The sequence below is a fragment of the Sphaeramia orbicularis genome, chromosome 12, assembly GCF_902148855.1.
Source record: "Sphaeramia orbicularis chromosome 12, fSphaOr1.1, whole genome shotgun sequence".
NCBI lineage: Eukaryota > Metazoa > Chordata > Actinopteri > Kurtiformes > Apogonidae > Sphaeramia > Sphaeramia orbicularis.
Window position 1 is genome coordinate 74,728,286 of NC_043968.1, and position 24,936 is coordinate 74,753,221.

The window sequence follows — 24,936 nt, forward strand, 5'->3', positions numbered from 1 at the left end:
CATTAAAAAAAAAGAACACAACGCAGAGTCTGACACCACTGGTTACACATCTACATGACTCAAAAATTAGATATAGGCAGAGTCCTGCACCAGGTCGGGTACCCGCGGATACCTGACGGGTAACCCCCAAAAACATGTGGGGGCGGGTAAAAAAAAATAAGAAAAATTTTTGCGGGTACAAGCACGGGTAAAATTACACGAAATGCGGATGGGTAGCGAAGTGAAAAAAGGAAGGAAAGAAGGAAGGAAGGAAGGAAGGAAAGAAGGAAGGAAGTGAAAAAATAAAAGAAGATTCATGGATGAAAACAATGTGCAGGTCATTTAATGCTGATGATCATCTGATCCGGTTTGTTTTATTTTGAAGTGAGCTTCACCTCTATTTACACCCGGCCAATGACGTCATTGAGCAGCGCAGAAAGGTAGCCTTGGACTGGAGATGAAAAATAAAAGCACTGAAAAGGTTGTGACTCAGAGTCAGAGCATCACAATAGAAAGACAAAGATAGCCAGCGACGAATATACGACTGTGGACAGTACATTCTCGAAGGCCAAGTCAGACGTTTGGTAGACAGATAGGCTGCTGCTGCATATAGGTTCTGTCATTCAATCAGAAGAAAGATGTTTTTTGTTCTAATACAATGTTCCCGCTGTAATTAGTGCACTGTTCTTTGACAAAATGCGTTGATGGAGACCGACAGTTTTTCTTTTCCTTTATTGTTGCACTTTTGGACTGTGTATCGCCACTTGGGCATTTTTAAACTCATTGCACAAGCAAAAAAATGTACAAACTGATTTACTAACAGCGCATACTATGGGTTGAGTCTTTCAAAGGTGTAAAATAGCGCGTCTGCATCCAGTTAGTACGTTTGCCACAATGAATATGCAATATGGGGCGTTTACATCCAATTGTGCCTGTGCTAGGAGGAGAAAATGTAAATGTAACCGGTGGTGTCGGACTCTGCGTTGTGTTCTTTTTCTTTTAATGACGAGACCCGCACGTATATCCTCGGAGGCAGTCTCCGTTTATTATTCTGACAAAATGATAAAACATAACAACCTCTGGTCAACAATCCCCATGTAAAACACCTCTCCCACAGAAAACCGGAACAAAAGGGGGAAAATACATTGAATTATTAAAATAAAATACAGCATACCTGACAAAATGATAAAACATAACGACCTCTGGTCAGCAATCCCTATGTAAAACACTCCTGCACAAACCAAATAATAAAGAAATATGTTTAAATACATTATAAGTGCCTAATACAGCCTAAACTAGTTGGTTGATGTAAAAAAAAATTAAATTAACAGAAGTTAAACCAAAAATTTTTACAAACTACACGGCTGCTTACCTCTCCCACAGAAAACCGGAACAAAAAGGAAGAGGCAAAGGCGCGAAAACTCAGGTTATAGTGCGCAGTGTCACACTGTAAATTGTTCGATGGGGAACAGACCAAAACCAAAAGTTCCACACACTGACCTGGAGGCCCACAATGTCAGGTACCAAACCAAAAGAAATTAAAATAAAATGAACAGATTTTGTGTAATTATAACAATACACAATACAATATACATACCCACAGTGCTGCTAGATAATTGACCCTGTTACATAAATATACTGAACAACAAAAGAAACGCAAGTTTTGGTCGTTAATTTAGACAAGAGTTCAGCTGTCCTGTTGAGTTGTCAACTGAGATACACATTAAAATAAGTGAGCTGTAACCATTGGAGCGTGTGTTTGCAGGCGAACACGACCATGAGTGGCGTTGAGCACGTGTACAAAGTATCGGAGGTGCGGTACGTTTTGAGTGATACGGTAGTGGGAGCAACAAATGGGAGTGGCAGTTCCCTTTGTTTATCCGGGGGCTATAAAAAGAAATGGTAAGATTCAAAAGTTACTGCATTACCACGATGCCTCGCCTTAACGATAATCTGAGAGAACGCGCCGTTGGTATGCTTGATGCTGGTTTAACGGCTCACAACGTTGCCAGACATCTGCAAGTGCACGAGGACACGATTCCGTTACACAGGGACCACTCGGGACAGACCAAGATCCGGAAGACCATGTGTGACCACCCGTAATCAGGATCGCCATATTCGCTTGGCCCATCTCCGTGACCGTCAACTCAGTGCTACAAGGACAGCAAGAGAGACCCACTGTAAATTTCACAGCTGGATATAAATACAGTCTACTCTCGTTAAACCGCCCGCCGTTATACCGCCATTTTCGCTCACCGCCGACCAAAACCATTGCACAAAAATCCCCAATGCATTATTCCATTAGCTACCGCCATTTCCGCCTATCGCCATCCGCCAGCCCAGTTCCATGCACAAACAACACTTATACCATTCATTTCCCGACCGTTATACCGCCAGCGTGATTACCATCGAGTACACATAAATTTTAACAATGCACTGAAACAAACGCGCCAGACGCTGATCGCGACAAGCTACGAGTAGGTCTACGGAACGGCCACCGTTCATTTATCGCAGAACACTCAGTAGGTCAGGATGTCGGGAAGAGGACGCGGGATTAAGCCAAAGCCTCAAGATGATGGGGTGTCATTTCCCGACACGGTATAATAATGCTTAAAATGTTTCCCCACTTTAAATGATCCCTTACAACATAACAGAATCAAGATTTATTTAGAAACGCAATTAGAACGGGTTAACGGAGGCAGCATAGACATCATATAGTAAAGATATGCACATTATGGACACAACCCATTGTAACGCCATTTTCGCTATACCGCCAATTTGGCCGTGAACGGAAGTTGGGGGTATAACGAGAGTAGACTGTATCTCATATGAAACCAATATTCATAATAAAACTCCCATATAAACCGATACCAAAACATACTTGCGTTTCTTTTGTTGTTCAGTATATATTAATTTAGTACACGCAAAGAGATTTGTCAAACCTGAAAGCAATTTGCTCATTGAAACTGCGTCAATATTTAACACGTCTGAAAAGGAGGTGCAAACAGGTTGGATGTGTAATTGCGCACACATGGAAGTGGTTAGGAGACAAAGAAGTGATGAAACGAGATGCAGAGAACGCATTTTTCACCTTCGTGTGAACATTTTTAGAGTGATGGAAGAAGCAATAATTGAAAAGTAAGTCATTCAATACCTTCTATGACAAAACTCCTCCAACATTACATGTCCGTGCGTCTGGGTCATTCAGCGCACTGTTAATGCTGGTGTATCCCAGAGCAGTTTAGCACACGCAAAATCCTCATTTATGCAAAATTGTAGATTGCGCACGCAAATTAGTACACGCAAAGTGGGATCTTAGATCTGGCCCAATATGTTTAATCATGGGTTGGGTCGGGTTACAGGTCCAATGTACACGGGCACAGGCTGGTGTGGATTTGACATGAAAAAAAAAAAAGCGGGTAGCGGGTCGGGTTGTGTTAAACAGCTTTACGGGTACAGGCGGGTGTGGGTTTGGAAAAGTGGACCCGTGCAGGACTCTGGATATGGGAAAATACATGGTGACACAAAAAAACGGGAACTTTTTAACAATCCAATAAAACCAAGAGTGAAGGAAGAAAAATATTTTATTCATAGTAATTGAAACCTTAAAACATGCCATTTAAGAAACAATGATGGAATTTTCATTTTTTAAAAATTACTTCCTGTAGATGGCGTCCTCCTGTACGAATGCATTCTTGAAATCTGCTGTTGAGATTCCTCATTGACCGCTGCAACATCTCAGCTGGGATACTGTGAATTTCATCCTGAATTCTCTGTTTTAACTCATCCAGAGTTCTTGGTCGAGTCGTGTACACTTTACTCTTGAGATAGCCCCACAAGAAAAAATCACAAACAGACAAATCTGGCGATCTAGGGGGCCAGGGAATGTTACCGAATCTTGAGATCACACAGTTACCGAACAATTCTCGCACAGCCGCCAATGATTGCCGTGCAGTGTGGGATGTCGCTCCATCCTGTTGAAACCAGGTTTCTTGAACGTGTGGAAAATTGTTCCCGTTTTTTTGGGTCACCCTGTACATGATGTTCACTGGAAAAATACAAAATACAGAGGATAATGTCATAATAAATGCCAATAAATCACTTAAGAAAAGTTAAATATAGAGAAAAAAATATACATTGGAATTGCCACAGAAGTAGCACTGGGTCTTTATGGGCTAATAACAGGGTGTATGAAATACAAAATAGCATTTTTTAAATCTGTTATCACTATTAAAATTATGACAAAGACCTACAAAGCTGCAGTGTTCGTCATTTTAGCATCATTCTGCACATTTTCCATAATTCTCTTTCAAGATGTTGTGGTTCAAGTCGTCTGAGAGGACATGAGACCCAGGTTTTGTCTAATCCCAGGTGTTTGCAGACAGGTACACTGCAAAAATCGAAATCTTACCGAGTGTATTTTTTCTCATTTCTAGTCCAAATATCTCATCACACTTAAAATCAGACATAATCACCTAAAGAGTAACTTTCCAGTGACATATAAGTACTTATTTTCAGACAATAGATCTGGAAAATTTTATTTCAAGAAATCTTGCCAAGATCATTTTCACTTGTTCCATTCTCAGATTTTTTTTTTTTTTTTGCCTCAATTTAAAAAATCGTGAATTAATTTTTCTCCCATATACTTATAGTGGGCGAAATTTCAAATGTCTATAAAAATATCAATTTTGTTTAAATTTACTTCAAACGTGGCACATCTATGAAGCCAATTGATATGTTGACATCAGCACACGTATAAACATGATGACATTAGTTAGATCGATGCCAAAATAAGCTATAATAGGTGTAAGGGGCGGGGCTTGTTGTGCCTGGAACCACTTGTTATTATTATTATTATCATTATTATTATTATTATTATAAATTTGGCTTTAGCTCCATTTGTCGCTGTGGTCTACTACACTGATGAAGGTGACACATATGGAATCAAACTGAACTGAACTGACAGACAGAGCAGAGGGGGGGAGGCTCACACTGCCCCCCCCCACCCCCACCCCCACCCCTCCCCTCCACGCTGATCCTATTACATCCTAATCTCCAGACTTGACAAATCCACAGCTCCACAGTTAAACTTGGGTTCATGAACATTCAGCGTTCCCGTCCACTCGTCCCTACAGGCCTGGTTTTTACCCCCAACAGGTGTTTGGATAAAGCCCAATTAATTTAAGACCAATTTCTTTATTTGCTGCACTGTCCCTGATGAGGCACATGGGATTAGGAGGGGGGGTTTTTTTCTTGTTTTTTTTTTTTGTTAGAGGGATTTTTCTTGTTCCAACATTACAAAACCATTAGCATTTAAAGTTTAACCTTCTAAACCCTATTCCTAAAATCATCCACATGGACTTTTTTTTCTTATTTTGACTAAAAGGTTAGAAAATATGCTGTGAATGAGTCCGTTTGCCCATTTTTCCAAAGCACTTTTTTTTTTCCAGATCTTTCAAAATCTAGCAATTATTTGCAATTTACTGCATGCTAGAATTCTGCTAAAATATCTTCTTCTCCAGCTTCTAGTACAGGCATGAGTGAAATTACTGCAATGACCCACTAAAACCTATAAAGCGCAACATCTTAGGTTTCAGGAACCATTGGAATTTTTCCAATTGCGCAAACAGTGAAAGAATTGCAGCCATTTAAACTGCATATGCACAGGGTGTGTCAGCGATGACACGTCAGGTTATAAAGGGTTAAGTGTCCTGTAGTTGGGAAAACTCTGAATATTTTGTTGTATATATAATAACTTGTGAAGAAATTGTGTGAAGAAAAACAAAAATTGACATAATGTACTTAATATATAGCTTTATTTGAACCTGTTTACCCCCCACAGGTGTTTGGATAAAGCCCAGTTAATTTAACACCAATTTTTTTTATTTGCTGCACTGGCCCTGATGAGGCACATGGGATTAGGAGGGGTTTTTTTGTTAGAAGGCTTTTTCTTGTTCCAACATTACAAAACCATTAGCATTTAAAGTTTGACCCTTTAAACCCTAATCCTAAAATCGTCCACATGGACTTTTTTTTTTTCTTATTTTGACTAAAAGGTTAGAAAATATGCTGTGAATGAGTCCGTTTGCCCATTTTTCCAAAGCACTTTTTTTTTTCAAATCTTTCAAAATCTAGCAATTATTTGCAATTTACTGCATGCTAGAATTCTGCTAAAATATCTTCTTCTCCAGCTTCTAGTACAGGCACGAGTGAAATTACTGCAATGACCCAATAAAACCTATAAAGCGCAACATCTCAGGTTTCAGGAACCATTGGAATTTTTCCAATTGCACAAACAGTGAAAGAGTTGCAGCCATTTAAACTGCATATGCACAGGGTGTGTCAGCGATGACACGGCAGGTTTTAACCCTTTCATGTATGAATTGTGAGAGCCGTAATCAAGATTTCTTTTTTCCTGAGTGTTTTTATTCCTCGAGGCATTAAAAAAACAATGTGATGGAAGTTGTTTTTATGAACCCATTTTTCATGGAGTTGCAAAAATGTCCACTCAGCTGGACACCGTGCTTTAAATTTTTGAAGCAAAGAAATGTATTTACTGATAAATTGTGTGAAAACCATGAAATGAAAACATTTTTAATGCAGCTAATCTGATGTTTTCTTGCATTTTAACATACTCTAATACTAGTCATTACTCACTTGAATGTTGAAATGTTGAATGTTGGAAAAAAAAAAACTGTTAATTACAGTTTAATAACAACAACTAGCACTTGATTTATACTCAAACATGTTAGTGCAGATCAGGTTTATCTAGAACAGTAAAGTTACAGTAACTGTATGATTTGCAGTGTATGGGATGGTGCATGCACTGCAAAAATCTAAATCTTACCAAGTGTATTTTTCTCATTTCTAGTCCAAATATCTCATCGCACTTAAAATAAAACATAATCACCGAAAGAGAAACTTTTTTTTGTTGTTGTTTGTTTAATTCAAGCAAAAAAAAATGTCCAAAGGTTCCAATCTGGCCCGCGAGATGAATTTACAAAGTTCAAAATGCAAAAATTACCCTGACGATATTAACAGTCAAGGGCATCAAACTCAAAAATAATAGTATAATGACCTAGAAATAATGAATCCAAATTTGCTTCTTGGTTTAATATGAGAAAAATAATGAAAAATTTTTGAAGCAAAGAAATGTATTTACTGATAAATTGTGTGAAAACTATGAAATGAAAACATTTTTAATGTGGCTAATCTGATGTTTTCTCACATTTTAACATACTCTAATACTAGTCATTACTCACTTGAATGTTGAAATGTTGAATGTTGGAAAAAAAAAACTGTTAATTACAGTTTAATAACAACAACTAGCACTTGATTTACACTCAAACATGTTAGTGCAGATCAGGTTTATCTAGAACAGTAAAGTTACAGTAACTGTATGATTTGCAGTGTATGGGATGGTGCATGCACTGCAAAAATCTAAATCTTACCAAGTGTATTTTTCTCATTTCTAGTCCAAATATCTCATCACACTTAAAATAAGACATAATCACCTAAAGAGAAACTTTTTTTTGTTGTTGTTTGTTTAATTCAAGCAAAAAAAAATGTCCAAAGGTTCCAATCTGGCCCGCGAGATGAATTTACAAAGTTCAAAATGCAAAAATTACCCTGACGATATTAACAGTCAAGGGCATCAAACTCAAAAATAATAGTATAATAACCTAGAAATAATGAATCCAAATTTGCTTCTTGGTTTAATATGAGAAAAATAATGAAAAATTTTTGAAGCAAAGAAATGTATTTACTGATAAACTGTGTGAAAACTATGAAATGAAAACATTTTTAATGCGGCTAATCTGATGTTTTCTTGCATTTTAACATACTCTAATACTAGTCATTACTCACTTGAATGTTGAAATGTTGAATGTTGGAAAAAAAAAAACTGTTAATTACAGTTTAATAACAACAACTAGCACTTGATTTACACTCAAACATGTTAGTGCAGATCAGGTTTTATCTAGAACAGTAAAGTTACAGTAACTGTATGATTTGCAGTGTATGGGATGGTGCATGCACTGCAAAAATCTAAATCTTACCAAGTGTATTTTTCTCATTTCTATTCCAAATATCTCATCACACTTAAAATAAAACATAATCACCTAAACAGAAACTTTTTTTTGTTGTTGTTTGTTTAATTCAAGCAAAAAAAAATGTCCAACGGTTCCAGTCTGGCCCGCGAGATGAATTTACAAAGTTCAAAATGCAAAAATTACCCTGACGATATTAACAGTCTGTTAGGACTCGACTCTTGGTGTGGACCCAAATGCACGAGACGCAATTGTCAGTGGTCAAAAAAAAAGATTTATTTTAACAAAAGTTCTCAAAGTACAAAAGATTAACAAAAAGAGAAAGCACAACGTGCTCTAAAAATTTCTAACAACAAAAGGAGAAGTACAACGTACTTTAAACAAACAAAAAGCCATGAGTAGAAAACATGGAGTTCAAGATTCTCAAGACTAGATACTTAACAGAACGCTCTTCACAAGACCACAGATAACGACGCACTGACAAGAGACAAAGGGAGCGGGGAGAATATATAAGGGAGGCAGGGATCACAAACAGGTGTGGACAATTATGAGGAGACAGCAGGTGCAGGCAATGATGGGACAGGGAAGACAAAGACAAGACTGACAGAGTGCAGACAGAACAGGAAGGAAACCACCATCACCAAAATAAAACAGGAAAAGACAAAAACCCAAAACTAAATCAACATAAACGTCGACGCATGACAGTAACCTCTGCCCCTATCACCACTTGAGGGAAGTGTTTAGTAAGTCTCGGGCTTCCTCTCTTCCCCCCCACCGTGACTATGACTGTCCCATTGATCTGTTGCCTGGGGCTCCTATCCCTAAGGGACGCATGTACTCCTTGTCACAGACAGAGACTAAGGCAATGGAAGCATATATAGAACAGTCACTTAAGTCCGGGTTGATTCGTCCTTCCTCCTCACCAGCGGGAGCAGGGTTTTTCTTTGTAGCTAAGAAAGATGGATCGCTCCGTCCATGTATAGACTACAGCCCTCTTAATGAAATCACTGTTAAGAATCGCCATCCCCTACCATTGATGGCGTCTGCTTTTGATCAGCTACAGGGAGCCCAATACTTTACTAAATTAGACCTAAGGAATGCCTATCACTTGGTCCGCATACGTGAAGGGGATGAGTGGAAAACCGGTTTTAACACCCCATCAGGACATTTTGAATACCTTGTCATGCCGTTCGGGTTGGCAAACGCTCCAGCTGTGTTCCAGGGCATGGTAAATAATGTGTTACGGGACTTCTTGAACCGTTTTGTGTATGTGTATCTTGACGATATCTTGATTTTTTCAAAGGACTTAGAGACCCACAAGCAGCATGTTACTCAGGTGTTAGAACGTTTACTCAAACACCAATTGTTTGTAAAAGCAGAAAAGTGCGAGTTCCATACCACCTCTGTAACCTTTCTTGGTTTTGTCATTTCCCCAGGAAAGGTGAAAATGGATCCCGCCAAGGTGAAGGCTGTGAGAGATTGGCCGGTCCCAGATTCTCGTAAGAAGGTGCAACAGTTCTTAGGTTTTGCAAACTTCTACAGAAAATTCATTAGAAACTTTAGCTCTGTGGCTGCTCCCCTACATGCATTAACATCAGTAAATTCCTCCTTTGTCTGGTCACAACAAGCCAACAATTCCTTTGAACGACTTAAAAAAGCCTTCACCTCGGCCCCCATACTCACCATTCCTAACCCTGAGTTGCAATTTGTAGTGGAGGTTGACTCCTCTAATGAGGGGATTGGAGGGGTTTTGTCTCAACGTTCTCCCCATGACAACAAGTTCCATCCATGTGCGTTTCTCTCACGCAAACTGTCATCAGCCGAAAAAAATTATGATATAGGAAACAAGGAACTGTTAGCCGTGAAGGTGGCTCTGGAGGAGTGGCGGCACTGGTTAGAGGGGGCCCGGTTACCGTTCATTGTGTGGACCGATCACAAAAACTTGGAGTATATTCGTAAGGCTAAACGCCTGAATTACAGACAGGCTAGGTGGTCATTGTTTTTCAACCGTTTTAATTTTACCTTGTCTTACAGACCAGGGTCCAAGAACGGGAAACCGGATGCTCTCTCTCGTTTATATGAGCCAGTGCCGATGGCCAAAGACCCTGAACCCATCCTTCCACCTTCCAATGTGGTCGGAGCGGTCAGCTGGCCTATAGAAGATCAGGTCAAGCGGGAGGCCAGTGTGAGTCCAGCACCTAGCAGTTGTCCACCTAACCGATTGTTTGTTCCCTCCTCACTAAGGTCACAGGTCATTCACTGGGCTCACACCTCCCTGCTGACTTGTCATCCTGGGGCTCGCAGAACTTCGTTTGTGGTTCGCCAGAAGTTCTGGTGGCCTTCCCTTGACCAAGATGTCAAGAACTACGTGGCTGCATGCACCATCTGTGCCCGTAATAAGACCTCCTCCAGGCCACAACAAGGTTTGCTCCAGCCTCTGCCTGTCCCTAGCCGACCATGGTCAGACATCTCTCTAGATTTTGTCACAGGTCTCCCTCCCTCGAGGGGCAACACTACAATACTAACTATTGTGGATAGATTCACTAAGATGGTTCATTTTTTGGCCTTGACTAAACTGCCTTCAGCTAAGGAAACGGCTAAACTCCTTCTTACTGAAGTAGTCAGACTCCACGGCATACCTAAAGATGTTGTTTCTGACCGGGGCCCCCAGTTCACCTCGAAATTTTGGAAGGAGTTTTGCTCTCTTCTAGGTGCCACAGCCAGCCTGACATCAGGATACCATCCACAGTCGAATGGGCAGACGGAGCGCCTTAATCAAGAGCTCGAGACCTGCCTACGTTGCCTGGTGTCGCAGAATCCGGCATCCTGGAGTGAGCACCTGGCCTGGGTGGAGTATGCCCATAACACCTTGCCTACCGCTGCTACCGGTCTGTCCCCCTTTCATTGTGCCTATGGTTTTCAACCTCCTTTGTTTCCTAGTGCTGAAAAAGAGGTTGTGGTGCCGTCCGCGCATAGCTTGGTGAGGAGATGCCACCGGGTGTGGGCTGCTGCCCGCAAGATTCTCACTCGCAATGCCTCTCGGATGAAAATGGTGGCTGATCGCCGGCGGCGCGCGGCACCGGGGTACAGACCGGGGCAGCAGGTTTGGCTCTCCACCCGGGATCTTCCGCTCAACGTGGAATCCAGGAAGCTCGCTCCCAGGTTTGTTGGACCATTCCCAGTTTCCAAGGTGATTAACCCTGTATCCGTGCGTCTCCGTCTGCCCAGGTCACTTCGTGTTCATCCTACCTTCCACGTAAGCCGGCTCAAGCCAGTTGTCCAGAGTCCTTTGGTTCCTCCAGTCACGCCTCCTCCACCGCCTCGGACTGTTGATGGGGGTCTAGTCTACACGGTCAAGAGACTTTTGGCAGTCCGACGGAGGGGCAGAGGTCACCAGTACTTGGTGGACTGGGAGGGGTATGGTCCAGAAGAAAGAATGTGGGTTCCTTCAAGAGACATTTTGGACAAGCAGCTCATCAGAGACTTTCATTCTGGACAGTCTGCCTCTCCTGGTCCGCCAGGAGTCGGACCTGGTGGGGGGGGTACTGTCATGCGTCGACGTTTATGTTGATTTAGTTTTGGGTTTTTGTCTTTTCCTGTTTTATTTTGGTGATGGTGGTTTCCTTCCTGTTCTGTCTGCACTCTGTCAGTCTTGTCTTTGTCTTCCCTGTCCCATCATTGCCTGCACCTGCTGTCTCCTCATAATTGTCCACACCTGTTTGTGATCCCTGCCTCCCTTATATATTCTCCCCGCTCCCTTTGTCTCTTGTCAGTGCGTCGTTATCTGTGGTCTTGTGAAGAGCGTTCTGTTAAGTATCTAGTCTTGAGAATCTTGAACTCCATGTTTTCTACTCATGGCTTTTTGTTTGTTTAAAGTACGTTGTACTTCTCCTTTTGTTGTTAGAAATTTTTAGAGCACGTTGTGCTTTCTCTTTTTGTTAATCTTTTGTACTTTGAGAACTTTTGTTAAAATAAATCTTTTTTTTGACCACTGACAATTGCGTCTCGTGCATTTGGGTCCACACCAAGAGTCGAGTCCTAACACAGTCAAGGGCATCAAACTCAAAAATAATAGTATAATAACCTAGAAATAATGAATCCAAATTTGCTTCTTGGTTTAATATGAGAAAAATAATGAAAAATTTTTGAAGCAAAGAAATGTATTTACTGATAAATTGTGTGAAAACCATGAAATGAAAACATTTTTAATGCAGCTAATCTGATGTTTTCTTGCATTTTAACATACTCTAATACTAGTCATTACTCACTTGAATGTTGAAATGTTGAATGTTGAAAAAAAAAAAAAAAAAACCCTGTTAATTACAGTTTAATAACAACAACTAGCACTTGATTTACACTCAAACATGTTAGTGCAGATCAGGTTTTATCTAGAACAGTAAAGTTACAGTAACTGTATGATTTGCAGTGTATGGGATGGTGCATGCACTGCAAAAATCTAAATCTTACCAAGTGTATTTTTCTCATTTCTATTCCAAATATCTCATCACACTTAAAATAAAACATAATCACCTAAAGAGAAACTTTTTTTGTTGTTGTTTGTTTAATTCAAGCAAAAAAAAATGTCCAAAGGTTCCAATCTGGCCCGCGAGATGAATTTACAAAGTTCAAAATGCAAAAATTACCCTGACGATATTAACAGTCAAGGGCATCAAACTCAAAAATAATAGTATAATAACCTAGAAATAATGAATCCAAATTTGCTTCTTGGTTTAATATGAGAAAAATAATGAAAAATTTTTGAAGCAAAGAAATGTATTTACTGATAAATTGTGTGAAAACCATGAAATGAAAACATTTTTAATGCGGCTAATCTGATGTTTTCTTGCATTTTAACATACTCTAATACTAGTCATTACTCACTTGAATGTTGAAATGTTGAATGTTGGAAAAAAAAAAAACTGTTAATTACAGTTTAATAACAACAACTAGCACTTGATTTATACTCAAACATGTTAGTGCAGATCAGGTTTATCTAGAACAGTAAAGTTACAGTAACTGTATGATTTGCAGTGTATGGGATGGTGCATGCACTGCAAAAATCTAAATCTTACCAAGTGTATTTTTCTCATTTCTAGTCCAAATATCTCATCACACTTAAAATAAGACATAATCACCTAAAGAGAAACTTTTATTTTGTTTTGTTTAATTCAAGCAAAACAATGTGCCAGTGGAACAAGTGAAAATGATCTTGGTAAGATTATTTGAAATCAGATTTTCCAGATCTATTGTCTAAAAATAAGTTCTTATATCTCACTGAAAAGTTCCTCTTTAGGTGATTCTGTCTTATTTTAAGTGTGATGAGATATTTGGAATAGAAATAAGAAAACTATACTTGGAAAGATTTAGATTTCTGCAGTGTGAGCGTCCACTGTGTTTGCTGATATGGAACTAAAACAACAAAATCAATGAATATATAAGAGAACAGCTGTCCACTGTAGTGACCACTGTGCATGAAAGGGTTAAAGAGAGGGAAAACTCTGAATATTTTGTTGTATATATAATAACTCGTGAAGAAATTGTGTGAAGAAAAACAAAAGTTGACACAATGCACTTAATATATAGCTTTATTTGAACAATACTGTCATGTTTCCATAATACATCAACTGTGATTTTATGTACATCATTTTATGGAATAATAATAATAATGATAATGATAATAATAATAATAATAATAATACAGCAGTTTGAAATGATGACTTTTGCAAAATGTCTCTGCAGATTTTTGTAGAGTATTAAACGTGAACATTACGGAATAAGTCAACATGTCAAGACTTATAATAGCATTAAAAGAAAAAAAAAAAAAAAACTAACCAGATGATTGATTAACCAGACGAACCTATAACCATCATGATTAATTGAAATACCACATACAAAAAAAGATAAAGGTCTACAATCACCAACAAACAAACCAAAAAGGGAAATAGACACATTCAGACGGGGAAGGACTGTTAATTATAAGTAAGGTTTGGAAGCAAGTCTCGACCCCCCCCCCCCAAAAAAAAAAAAAAAAAAAAAAAATCACACTTAATTGTCTCATTTTTACAATAATGAAAAAAAAGTGAGTATAATATGAGAACCTTTTTTTTTTTAGTGTGTTGTGGTGACTGAAGGGATGTGAAGGTGAAGCTGTGAGTGGGATTGAACACGAAAAAGAAAAAAAAAACAAAAACAAAAACAAAATAATAACAAAGCTCAGGACACCCTGAACAAATCTGATTGTGTTTATTGTTGTGGATATGATTCAATTTAAGCTACCAGGGACATTTACAGCGTTTGTCACAATGCTGCGCTTTAGACGTCAATACATAAAGTTGTTCAGCGCACAGAAGGATGATAACTGTGGTTTCTATTGTAACCGAGTCCCTGACTGTTTGAAAACCTCAGCTCGGTCGATAGATTCCCACAAAGAGCTGAAAACTCTCCCTCTTCTCATCGGTTTCGTGTGGCGTCACGGTTCAAAACACATATTCACATAACGGAACACTTCTCCTCCGCTTTGCTCTTGAGCTCGGTGACGGTGGCCGAGGCCTTCTCCTTCAGCTGGTCCATGTCCATGTTCTGCAAGTTCTGAAACTGGCCCATGATGGAGTCCTTGCCCTCCTCCTCCGTGGCGTCCTCGTCCACCATCTTCAGCAGCTCCTCCGGGACGTCCACGTCGTCCCCGGCCATCTCGATCATGTTCTCGTCCTGCTCGCTCTGGACGAGACAAAAAGCAGAAAACGGTCAAGAAAACGTCAGAAAGCACAGGTTTGACTTCCGTTCATCTGTTTTTTTTGTTTTTTTTTAGTCCTTTGTAAATACTAGTTTAGTCTCAGGCTGTAAAAATTTGCTTTCTTTTGTTTTCCTTTTTCAGTTATGGGTTGTTTTGCTTTTTGTTTTGTTTTTTTGTCTTTCCTTTTTTCCTTTTTGCAAATGACTGAAAATATGATAAAAACCAATAAAAACTAAAATGACAAAAAAAGAAAGAAAGCATTGAAGAAACGTCAGAAAGCACAGGTTTGACTTCCATTCATCTGTTTTTTTGTTTTTTTTTTAGTCCTTTGTAAATACTAGTTTAGTCTCAGGCTGTAAAAATTTGCTTTCCTTTTGTTTTCCTTTTTCAGTTATGGGTTGTTTTGTTTTTTGTTTTGTTTTTTGTCTTTCCTTTTTTTTTTCCTTTTTGCAAATGACTGAAAATATGATAAAACCAATAAAAACTAAAATGACAAAAAAAGAAAGAAAGCATTGAAGAAACGTCAGAAAGCACAGGTTTGACTTCGGTTCATCTGGGTTTTTTTTAGTCCTCTGCAGTACGGAGTCTCAGGCCGTAAAATTTTGCGGCTGCCTGTTTTTCTTTTTGTCTTTCTAATTTTTTTTTCACTTTGTTTTTTCCTTTTTGTAAATGACTAAAAATATGATACAATCAACAAAAACTTAAATGACAAAAAAAAAAGAAAGCTGTCACAAAACAGCAGAAAGCACAGGTTTGAATTCCATTCATCTGGGGTTTTTTGTTTGTTTGTTTTTTAGTCCTTTGTAAATACTAGTTTAGTCTCAGGCCATAAAAAATTGCTTTCCTTTTGTTTTCCTTTTATAGTTATGGGTTGTTTTGTTTTTTGTTTTGTTTTTTGTCTTTCTTTTTTTTTTTCCTTTTTGCAAATGACTGAAAATATGACAAAACAAATAAAAAGTAAAATGACAAAAAAAGAAAGAAAGCATTGAAGAAACATCAGAAAGCTCAGGTTTGACTTCCATTCATCTGTTTTTTTGTTTTTTTTTAGTCCTTTGTAAATACTAGTTTAGTCTCAGGCCGTAAAAATTTGCTTTCTTTTGTTTTCCTTTTATAGTTATGGGTTGTTTTGTTTGTTGTTTTGTTTTTTGTCTTTCCTTTTTTTTTCCTTTTTGCAAATGACTGAAAATATGATAAAAACCAATAAAAACTAAAATGACAAAAAAAGAAAGAAAGCATTGAAGAAACGTCAGAAAGCACAGGTTTGACTTCCATTCATCTGTTTTTTTGTTTTTTTTTTAGTCCTTTGTAAATACTAGTTTAGTCTCAGGCCGTAAAAATTTGCTTTCTTTTGTTTTCCTTTTATAGTTATGGGTTGTTTTGTTTGTTGTTTTGTTTTTTGTCTTTCCTTTTTTTTTTCCTTTTTGCAAATGACTGAAAATATGATAAAAACCAATAAAAACTAAAATGACAAAAAAAGAAAGAAAGCATTGAAGAAACGTCAGAAAGCACAGGTTTGACTTCCATTCATCTGTTTTTTTTGTTTTTTTTTAGTCCTTTGTAAATACTAGTTTAGTCTCAGGCCGTAAAAATTTGCTTTCTTTTGTTTTCCTTTTATAGTTATGGGTTGTTTTGTTTGTTGTTTTGTTTTTTGTCTTTCCTTTTTTTTTCCTTTTTGCAAATGACTGAAAATATGATAAAAACCAATAAAAACTAAAATGACAAAAAAAGAAAGAAAGCACTGAAGAAACGTCAGAAAGCACAGGTTTGACCTCCATTCATCTGTTTGTTTTTTTGTTTTGTTTTTTAGTCCTCTGCAAATACTAAATCTCAGGCTGTAAAAATTTGCTTTCCTTTTGTTTTCCTTTTATAGTTATGGGTTGTTTTGTTTTTTGTTTTGTTTTTTGTCTTTCCTTTTTTTCTCCTTTTTTTTTCCTTTTTGTAAATGATAAAATCAATAAAAACTTAAATGAGATAATAGAAATAAAGCATTCAACTAACAGCAGAAAGCAGAGGTTTGATTTCCATTCATGTGTTTTTGTTGGTTGTTTTGTTTTTTTGAATCCTCTGCAATACTAAGTCTTAGGCTGTAAAATTTTGTGGTGGCCTTTTTAAGTTTGCTTTTTTTGTTTTTCTTTTTGTCTTTCCTTTTTTTTCACTTTGTTTTTTTTCCTTTTTGCAAATGACTGAAAATATGATAAAACCAATAAAAATTAAAATGACAAAAAAAGAAAGAAAGCATTGAAGAAACGTCAGAAAGCACAGGTTTGACTTCCATTCATCTGGGTTTTTTTTTTTTGGTTTTTTTTTTTTAGTCCTTTGTAAATACTAGTTTAGTCTCAGGCTGTAAAAATTTGCTTTCTTTTGTTTTGCTTTTTCAGTCATGGGTTGTTTTTTGTTTTTTTGTCATTCCTTTTTTTTCTCCTTTTTTTTTTGCTTCTTGCAAATGATAAAACCAATAAAAACTTAAATGACACAAAAGAAATAAAGCATTCAACTAACAGCAGAAAGCAGAGGTTTGATTTCCATTCATGTGTTTTTGTTGGTTGTTTTGTTTTTTTGAATCCTCTGCAATACTAAGTCTTAGGCCGTAAAATTTTGCTTTCCTTTTCTTTTCCTTTCAGTTATGGGTTGTTTTGTTTTTTGTTTTGTTTTTCTGTCATTCCTTTTTCTTCTCCTTTTTTTTCCTTTTTGTAAATGATAAAACCAATAAAAACTTAAATGACATAAAAGAAATAAAGCATTCAACTAACAGCAGAAAGCAGAGGTTTGATTTCCATTCATGTGTTTTTGTTGTTTTTCTTTTTTTTTTTTTTTTTTTTGGTCCTCTGCAATACGAAGTCTTAGGCTGTAAAATTTTGTGGCGGCCTTTTTAAGTTTGCTTTTTTTGTTTTTCTTTTTGTCTTTCCTTTTTTTTCACTTTGTTTTTTTCCTTTTTGCAAATGACTGAAAATATGATAAAACCAATAAAAATTAAAATGACAAAAAAAGAAAGAAAGCATTGAAGAAACGTCAGAAAGCACAGGTTTGACTTCCATTCATCTGGGTTTTTTGTTTTGGTTTTTTTTTTTAGTCCTTTGTAAATACTAGTTTAGTCTCAGGCTGTAAAAATTTGCTTTCTTTTGTTTTGCTTTTTCAGTCATGGGTTGTTTTTTGTTTTTTTGTCATTCCTTTTTTTTCTCCTTTTTTTTTTGCTTCTTGCAAATGATAAAACCAATAAAAACTTAAATGACATAAAAGAAATAAAGCATTCAACTAACAGCAGAAAGCAGAGGTTTGATTTCCATTCATGTGTTTTTGTTGGTTGTTTTGTTTTTTTTTTGGTCCTCTGCAATACGAAGTCTTAGGCTGTAAAATCTTTTTGTCTTTCCTTTTTTTCACTTCGTTTTTCCTTTTTGTAAATGCCTGAAAATATGATATAATCAATAAAAACTTAAAAGACAAAAAATGAAAGAAAGCAGTCAAGAAACAGCAGAAGGCAGAGATTTGAGTTACATTCATCTGTTTTTTTTTGTTTGTTTGTTTGTTTTGTTTTTTTGAATCCTCTGCAATACTAAGTCTTAGGCCGTAAAATTTTGCTTTCCTTTTCTTTTCCTTTCAGTTATGGGTTGTTTTGTTTTTTGTTTTGTTTTTCTGTCATTCCTTTTTCTTCTCCTTTTTTTTTCCTTTTTGTAAATGATAAAACCAATAAAAACTTAAATGACATAAAAGAAATAAAGCATTCAACTAACAGCAGACAGCAGAGGTTTGATTTCCATTCATGTGTTTTTGTTGTTTTTCTTTTCTTTTTTTTTTTTTTTGGTCCTCTGCAATACGAAGTCTTAGGCTGTAAAATTTTGTGGCGGCCTTTTTAAGTTTGCTTTTTTTGTTTTTCTTTTTGTCTTTCCTTTTTTTTCACTTTGTTTTTTTCCTTTTTGCAAATGACTGAAAATATGATAAAACCAATAAAAACTAAAATGACAAAAAAAGAAAGAAAGCATTGAAGAAATGTCAGAAAGCACAGGTTTGACTTCCATTCATCTGTTTTTTTTGGGGGGTTTTTTTTAGTCCTTTGTAAATACTAGTTTAGTCTCAGGCTGTAAAAATTTGCTTTCTTTTGTTTTCCTTTTTCAGTCATGGGTTGTTTTTTGTTTTTTTGTCATTCCTTTTTTTTCTCCTTTTTTTTTTGCTTCTTGCAAATGATAAAACCAATAAAAACTTAAATGACATAAAAGAAATAAAGCATTCAACTAACAGCAGAAAGCAGAGGTTTGATTTCCATTCATGTGTTTTTGTTGTTTTTCTTTTTTCTTTTTTTTTTTGGTCCTCTGCAATACGAAGTCTTAGGCTGTAAATTTTGCGGCGGCCTTTTTAAGTTTGTTTTTTTGTTTTTCTTTTTGTCTTTCCTTTTTTTTTCCACTTTGTTTTTCCTTTTTGTAAATGACTGAAAATATGATAAAACCAATAAAAACTAAAATGACAAAAAAAGAAAGAAAGCATTGAAGAAATGTCAGAAAGCACAGGTTTGACTTCCATTCATCTGTTTTTTTGGGGGGTTTTTTTTAGTCCTTTGTAAATACTAGTTTAGTCTCAGGCTGTAAAAATTTGCTTTCTTTTGTTTTCCTTTTTCAGTCATGGGTTGTTTTTTGTTTTTTTGTCATTCCTTTTTTTTCTCCTTTTTTTTTGCTTCTTGCAAATGATAAAACCAATAAAAACTTAAATGACATAAAAGAAATAAAGCATTCAACTAACAGCAGAAAGCAAAGGTTTGATTTCCATTCATGTGTTTTTGTTGTTTTTCTTTTTTCTTTTTTTTTTTTGGTCCTCTGCAATACGAAGTCTTAGGCTGTAAAATTTTGCGGCGGCCTTTTTAAGTTTGTTTTTTTGTTTTTCTTTTTGTCTTTCCTTTTTTTTTCCACTTTGTTTTTCCTTTTTGTAAATGACTGAAAATATGATAAAACCAATAAAAACTAAAATGACAAAAAAAGAAAGAAAGCATTGAAGAAATGTCAGAAAGCACAGGTTTGACTTCCATTCATCTGTTTTTTTGGGGGGGTTTTTTTAGTCCTTTGTAAATACTAGTTTAGTCTCAGGCTGTAAAAATTTGCTTTCTTTTGTTTTCCTTTTTCAGTCATGGGTTGTTTTTTGTTTTTTGTCATTCCTTTTTTTTCTCCTTTTTTTTTTGCTTCTTGCAAATGATAAAACCAATAAAAACTTAAATGACATAAAAGAAATAAAGCATTCAACTAACAGCAGAAAGCAAAGGTTTGATTTCCATTCATGTGTTTTTGTTGTTTTTCTTTTTTCTTTTTTTTTTTTGGTCCTCTGCAATACGAAGTCTTAGGCTGTAAAATTTTGCGGCGGCCTTTTTAAGTTTGTTTTTTTGTTTTTCTTTTTGTCTTTCCTTTTTTTTTCCACTTTGTTTTTCCTTTTTGTAAATGACTGAAAATATGATAAAACCAATAAAAACTAAAATGACAAAAAAAGAAAGAAAGCATTGAAGAAATGTCAGAAAGCACAGGTTTGATTTCCATTCATCTGGGGTTTTTTTAGTCCTCTGCAGTACGGAGTCTCAGGCCGTAAAATTTTGCGGCTGCCTGTTTTTCTTTTTGTCTTTCTAATTTTTTTTTTTCACTTTGTTTTTTCCTTTTTTTTAAATGACTGAAAATATGATACAATCAATAAAAACTTAAATGACAAAAAAAAAGAAAGTGGTCAAAAAACAGCAGAAAGCACAGGTTTGAATTCCATTCATCTGTTTGTTTTGTTTTGTTTTTTTTGGGGGGGGGGGTTAAGTCCTCTGCAATACTAAGTCTTAAGCCATAACATTTTGCATCTGCCTTTTTTAGTTGTGGGTTGTTTTGTTTTTTGTCTTTCCTTTTTTTGTTTTATTTTACTTTGGGGTTTTTTTCCTTTTTGTACATGACTGAAAATATGATAAAATCAATAAAAACTTAAATGACAAGAAAAGAAAACAGTCAAGAAACAGTAGAAAGCAGAGGTTTGATTTCCATTCATCTGTTTTTTCTTTGTTTTTTTTTTTTGAGTCCTCTGCAATAATAAGTCTCAGGTCATAAATTTTTGCAGCTACCTTTTTAAGTTGTGGGTTGTTTTGTTTTTCTTTTTGTCGTTCCTTTTTTTTTTTTTTTTTTTTTTTCTTTTTGTAAATGACTCAAAATATGATAAAATCAATAAAAACTTAAATGACAAACAAAGAAAGTTGTCAAAAAACAGCAGAAAGCAAAGGTTTGATTTCCATTCATCTGTTTTTTTGTTTTTTTGAGTCCTCTGCAATACTAAGTCTCAGGCTGTAAAAATTTAGCAAAATTTTAATTCCTTAAGATTAATCCCCCCCCCCCAACCACAACCAAAATTTAATCATTTCTTCCTTGTGCCAGTATCAACATTTCCTGAAAATTTCAAGAAAATTCGTCCATAACTTTTTGAGTTATCTTGCTAACAAACAAACATGCACACAAACAAAGCAAAGTGACCACAATAGATCCTGGCGGAGGTAAGAAGTGGTTCCAGGTCAAACAAGCCCCGCCCCTCGCAACGTATTGTTGCTTATTTGGCATCGATCCAGCTGATGCATTATGTCTTAAAGTTCCATGATTATGGTTTTATTTATTCTTCTGTATAGCGCTTTTTTCTTTTTTGTACAGTTTCTATGCCTTTAAATTTATTCTGTATTTTATTCTTCTATTTTGGTTTTGTTTGTCTATACGTGTGCTGATGTCAGTATAGACACATTTCTGTTTTTATTTTTTATTTTATTGTATTTCAAATTTCATCTTATTTCTTGCACTTCAAAATTCTATGCATAATCAAATATTTTAATGTGCGCTGTTTTTATATTTATTTTTATTTTATTGTATTTCTCTCAAATTTCATTTTATTTCTTGATGTATAATCAAATCTTAATGTATTTTAATATTGTATTTTTTCAATCAATGTGAAGCACTTTGGGCTACAATTTCTGTATGAAAGGTGCTATACAAATAAAGTTTTTTATTATTATTATTATTATTATTATTATTATTATTATTATTATTATTATTATTATTATTATTATTATTATTATTATTTCAGCCATTATAAGTAAATGGAGAAAAAAAAAAAGACTTGAAAATTCATAAAAAATTTGAACTTTGACCTACTTTTCCAAAAATTTAATCACATCAATTCTGGGTCACTGGCAATCTATAAACCCAATTTGGTATGAATTCAACTAACGGTTTTGCTGATGAAGTGTTAAACAAACAAATGAAGAAACAAACCAAACCAAAAACTTGTTAAAAAGATAAAATACAAAATACAATTTAAAATGCAATTAAAATACAGTTAAAAATACAGTTAAAATGAAATAAATACATTAAGTGCAATCGGTTTGTAGCAGCTCTGAGTCAACAAAAGCCCACAATCATATAGAAATAAAAGTCAATGTAGAAAGTCAATTAGATGAATTAGATTAGATTAATTAAAAGTCAATTAGACAATGATCTATCTATCTATCTATCTATCTATCTATCTATCTATCTATCTATCTATCTATCTATCTATGTTGAATTTTATTTCACACAAATAAGATTTCTGGCATAAAGTGATACTGAAAAGGTACAAACTGGTACATGAAGTGACATGAAATGAAAAGCTACACCAAAGTACTAGTAGGTTTTCTGTTCTGTTTGTGCGGAATTCGATGAACCAAACATGACAAACAACATCATGTCAGTGGGTTATACATAAATAATAAATATATAAAATAAATAAATAAAAACAAAAAATAATAAATATAACAATATAGTAATAATAATAATAATAATAATAATAATAATAATAATAATAATATAAATAAATAATAAATGAATGTTGTCTCTGGTTATAACACATGCTGTAAACAGTCAGATTTAAAGACTTTTTTTTAAACTGCTAACTACCTGTCTGTCTTCAAACACTTGTTTTGTTGCTGTACATGTATTCACCTTCTGTCACTCAGCAAATATGAAAATAATTTAACTGAACTGAAATACATAAAAAATATCATATAATGACTTTTTGGGGGTTTAGAGTCAAATGATATAAGAATAAACAGACAGAAAATATCATTAATGAGAACAGATTGAATCCATGTTCCTCATTTTGACTTAAATATATTCTAATGTGTGTTTTCTTGTTTTAAATCCGGTTTTCCATCATCACCTCTGTGCATTTGATGCCGTTATACATTAGTCACTTCATATGTAGGATAGTCATGCACTGTGACTACTTTTAACGTCAATCTGCTGGGATTATCTCAGACCTAGTCTTTCCTCTCTGAAGTCCTTCGATAGTCTAAATTTATCCCTGCGTTGTCGCACGGGACCTTAATTCCGTTAAACCATCAACTTCCTGTTTTGTAAAGGTACAAATTTTCCACCTGTGTGTTCTGCGATCAGTAGAACGAGCCGATTTCTGACGGTGAAATCATGCCAACTGCGCCTCCCTCCAGCAGAGTCAGAGCGCTCATTGTGTATAGAATAGAACAGTATAGTATTTGACAATGTAAACATCATAAAGGAAAATTAATTAGATTTACTTGTATGGTGTGGCTGCTTTTGTCTTCACGCTATATTTGTGGTTTTCATTTAAAAGACAAACAGTGAAAGGAATCTAATCCATTGTATGAGACAAAAAAAACCAGAACAACAGCGTGTTTGTCGCGTCAAATCAGTAGAAAAGCCTCCATTGGCCTAGGTCAACGCCACGTTCAGATGAATAAAAGCATAGAAAGTATAGAAACATGTGGAATAGAAACACTAAAGTTTGTTCTCACACCATAAAAACACACTATTCAACACAAAGTAAAGCAATAGGCTGATTCACACGGCTCAATACAGCTCATTATGTATAAAAGAATAAAATAACATTTAACATTTGACATACCTTTTTTGCTCCCTCCATAACAGCAGTGTTTTTTTGTTTTTTTTTTTGTCCTAAATGCTTTTCAGTCTGTGTCGTCTGTTTCTTTAGGGTCAGTTCACGTTGCCTGTTTGGTCTCTAATGAGTCTTAAGACACCTGATCAGTGGCATTTGGCTCTGGGAGGCTCAAGGTGCAATATGGGACACATACTGTAAGGCGTCCAGGATACTGGACCAGCGTCTGTTCTTGGTCTAATCTTACTGGCATGGCTTCCACCTCCTGTTGTTGTCAGGGCGACTGTACAGCTGCCAAGAGCTGCTGTTGGACAGATAAAGACGACTTCGCTCAGAGGAAGGCCGTCGTTAAAGCCTACAGTTTTTCCCTCAGGATAAAGCGGAGCCTCCATTTATACAGGGTGACAGAAAAAAACGGGAACTGTTTAACAATCCAATAAAACCAAGAGTGATGGAAGAAAAATATTTTATTCATAGTAATTGAAACCTTAAAACATGCCATTTAAGAAACAATGATGGAATTTTCATTTTTTTAAAATTACTTCCTGTAGATGGCGTCCTCCTGTACGAATGCATTCTTGAAATCTGCTGTTGAGATTCCTCATTGACCGCTGCAACATCTCAGCTGGGATACTGTGAATTTCATCCTGAATTCTCTGTTTTAACTCATCCAGAGTTCTTGGTCGAGTCGTGTACACTTTACTCTTGAGATAGCCCCACAAGCAAAAAATCACAAACGGACAAATCTGGCGATCTAGGGGGCCAGGGAACGTTACCGAATCTTGAGATCACACGGTTACCCAACAATTGTCGCACAGCCACCAATGGTTACTAAAATGGGGGTGTGTTTACTTGCTCAAGGTCACTGTCTCGTAGTGCTGCCACTTGCTCATGTCTGCCAATACGCACTTCAAAATTCCCGTTTTTTTGGGTCACCCTGTAATTTTTACAAAATGAAAATTCCATCATTGTTTCTTAAATGGCATGTTTTAAGGTTTCAGTTACTATGAATAAAATATTTTTCTTCCATCACTCTTGGTTTTATTGGATTGTTAAAAAGTTACAGTTTTTTTGTGTCAGCCTGTATTTAACCCTTTCATGCATGAATTGTGAGAACCTTGATCAAGATTTTTTATTTTTTTTCTCCTGAGTGTGTTTATTTTTCTTCAGGCATTAAAAAAAAGTGATTGAAATATTTGTATGAACCTATTTTTTATGGAGTTACAAAAATATCTACTCAGTTGGACACCATTTGCTTAATTTTTGAAGCAAAGAAACATGTAT

The 24,936-nt window shown here is 35.8% G+C and overlaps 1 protein-coding gene across 1 annotated transcript; it reads right to left on the bottom strand.

Moving 5' to 3' along the window:
- Positions 1-13,776: 13,776 nt before the first annotated feature.
- LOC115430480 (complexin-4-like) lies at positions 13,777-23,954 on the bottom strand. The gene is made up of 2 exons (XM_030150514.1): positions 23,662-23,954; positions 13,777-14,744 (listed from the first exon to the last, which is right to left on the bottom strand). The coding sequence occupies exons 1-2, from the start codon at positions 23,677-23,679 to the stop codon at positions 14,517-14,519; spliced, it is 246 nt and encodes an 81-aa protein (XP_030006374.1). The 5' UTR covers positions 23,680-23,954; the 3' UTR covers positions 13,777-14,516.
- Between the last annotated feature and the right edge of the window lie 982 nt (positions 23,955-24,936).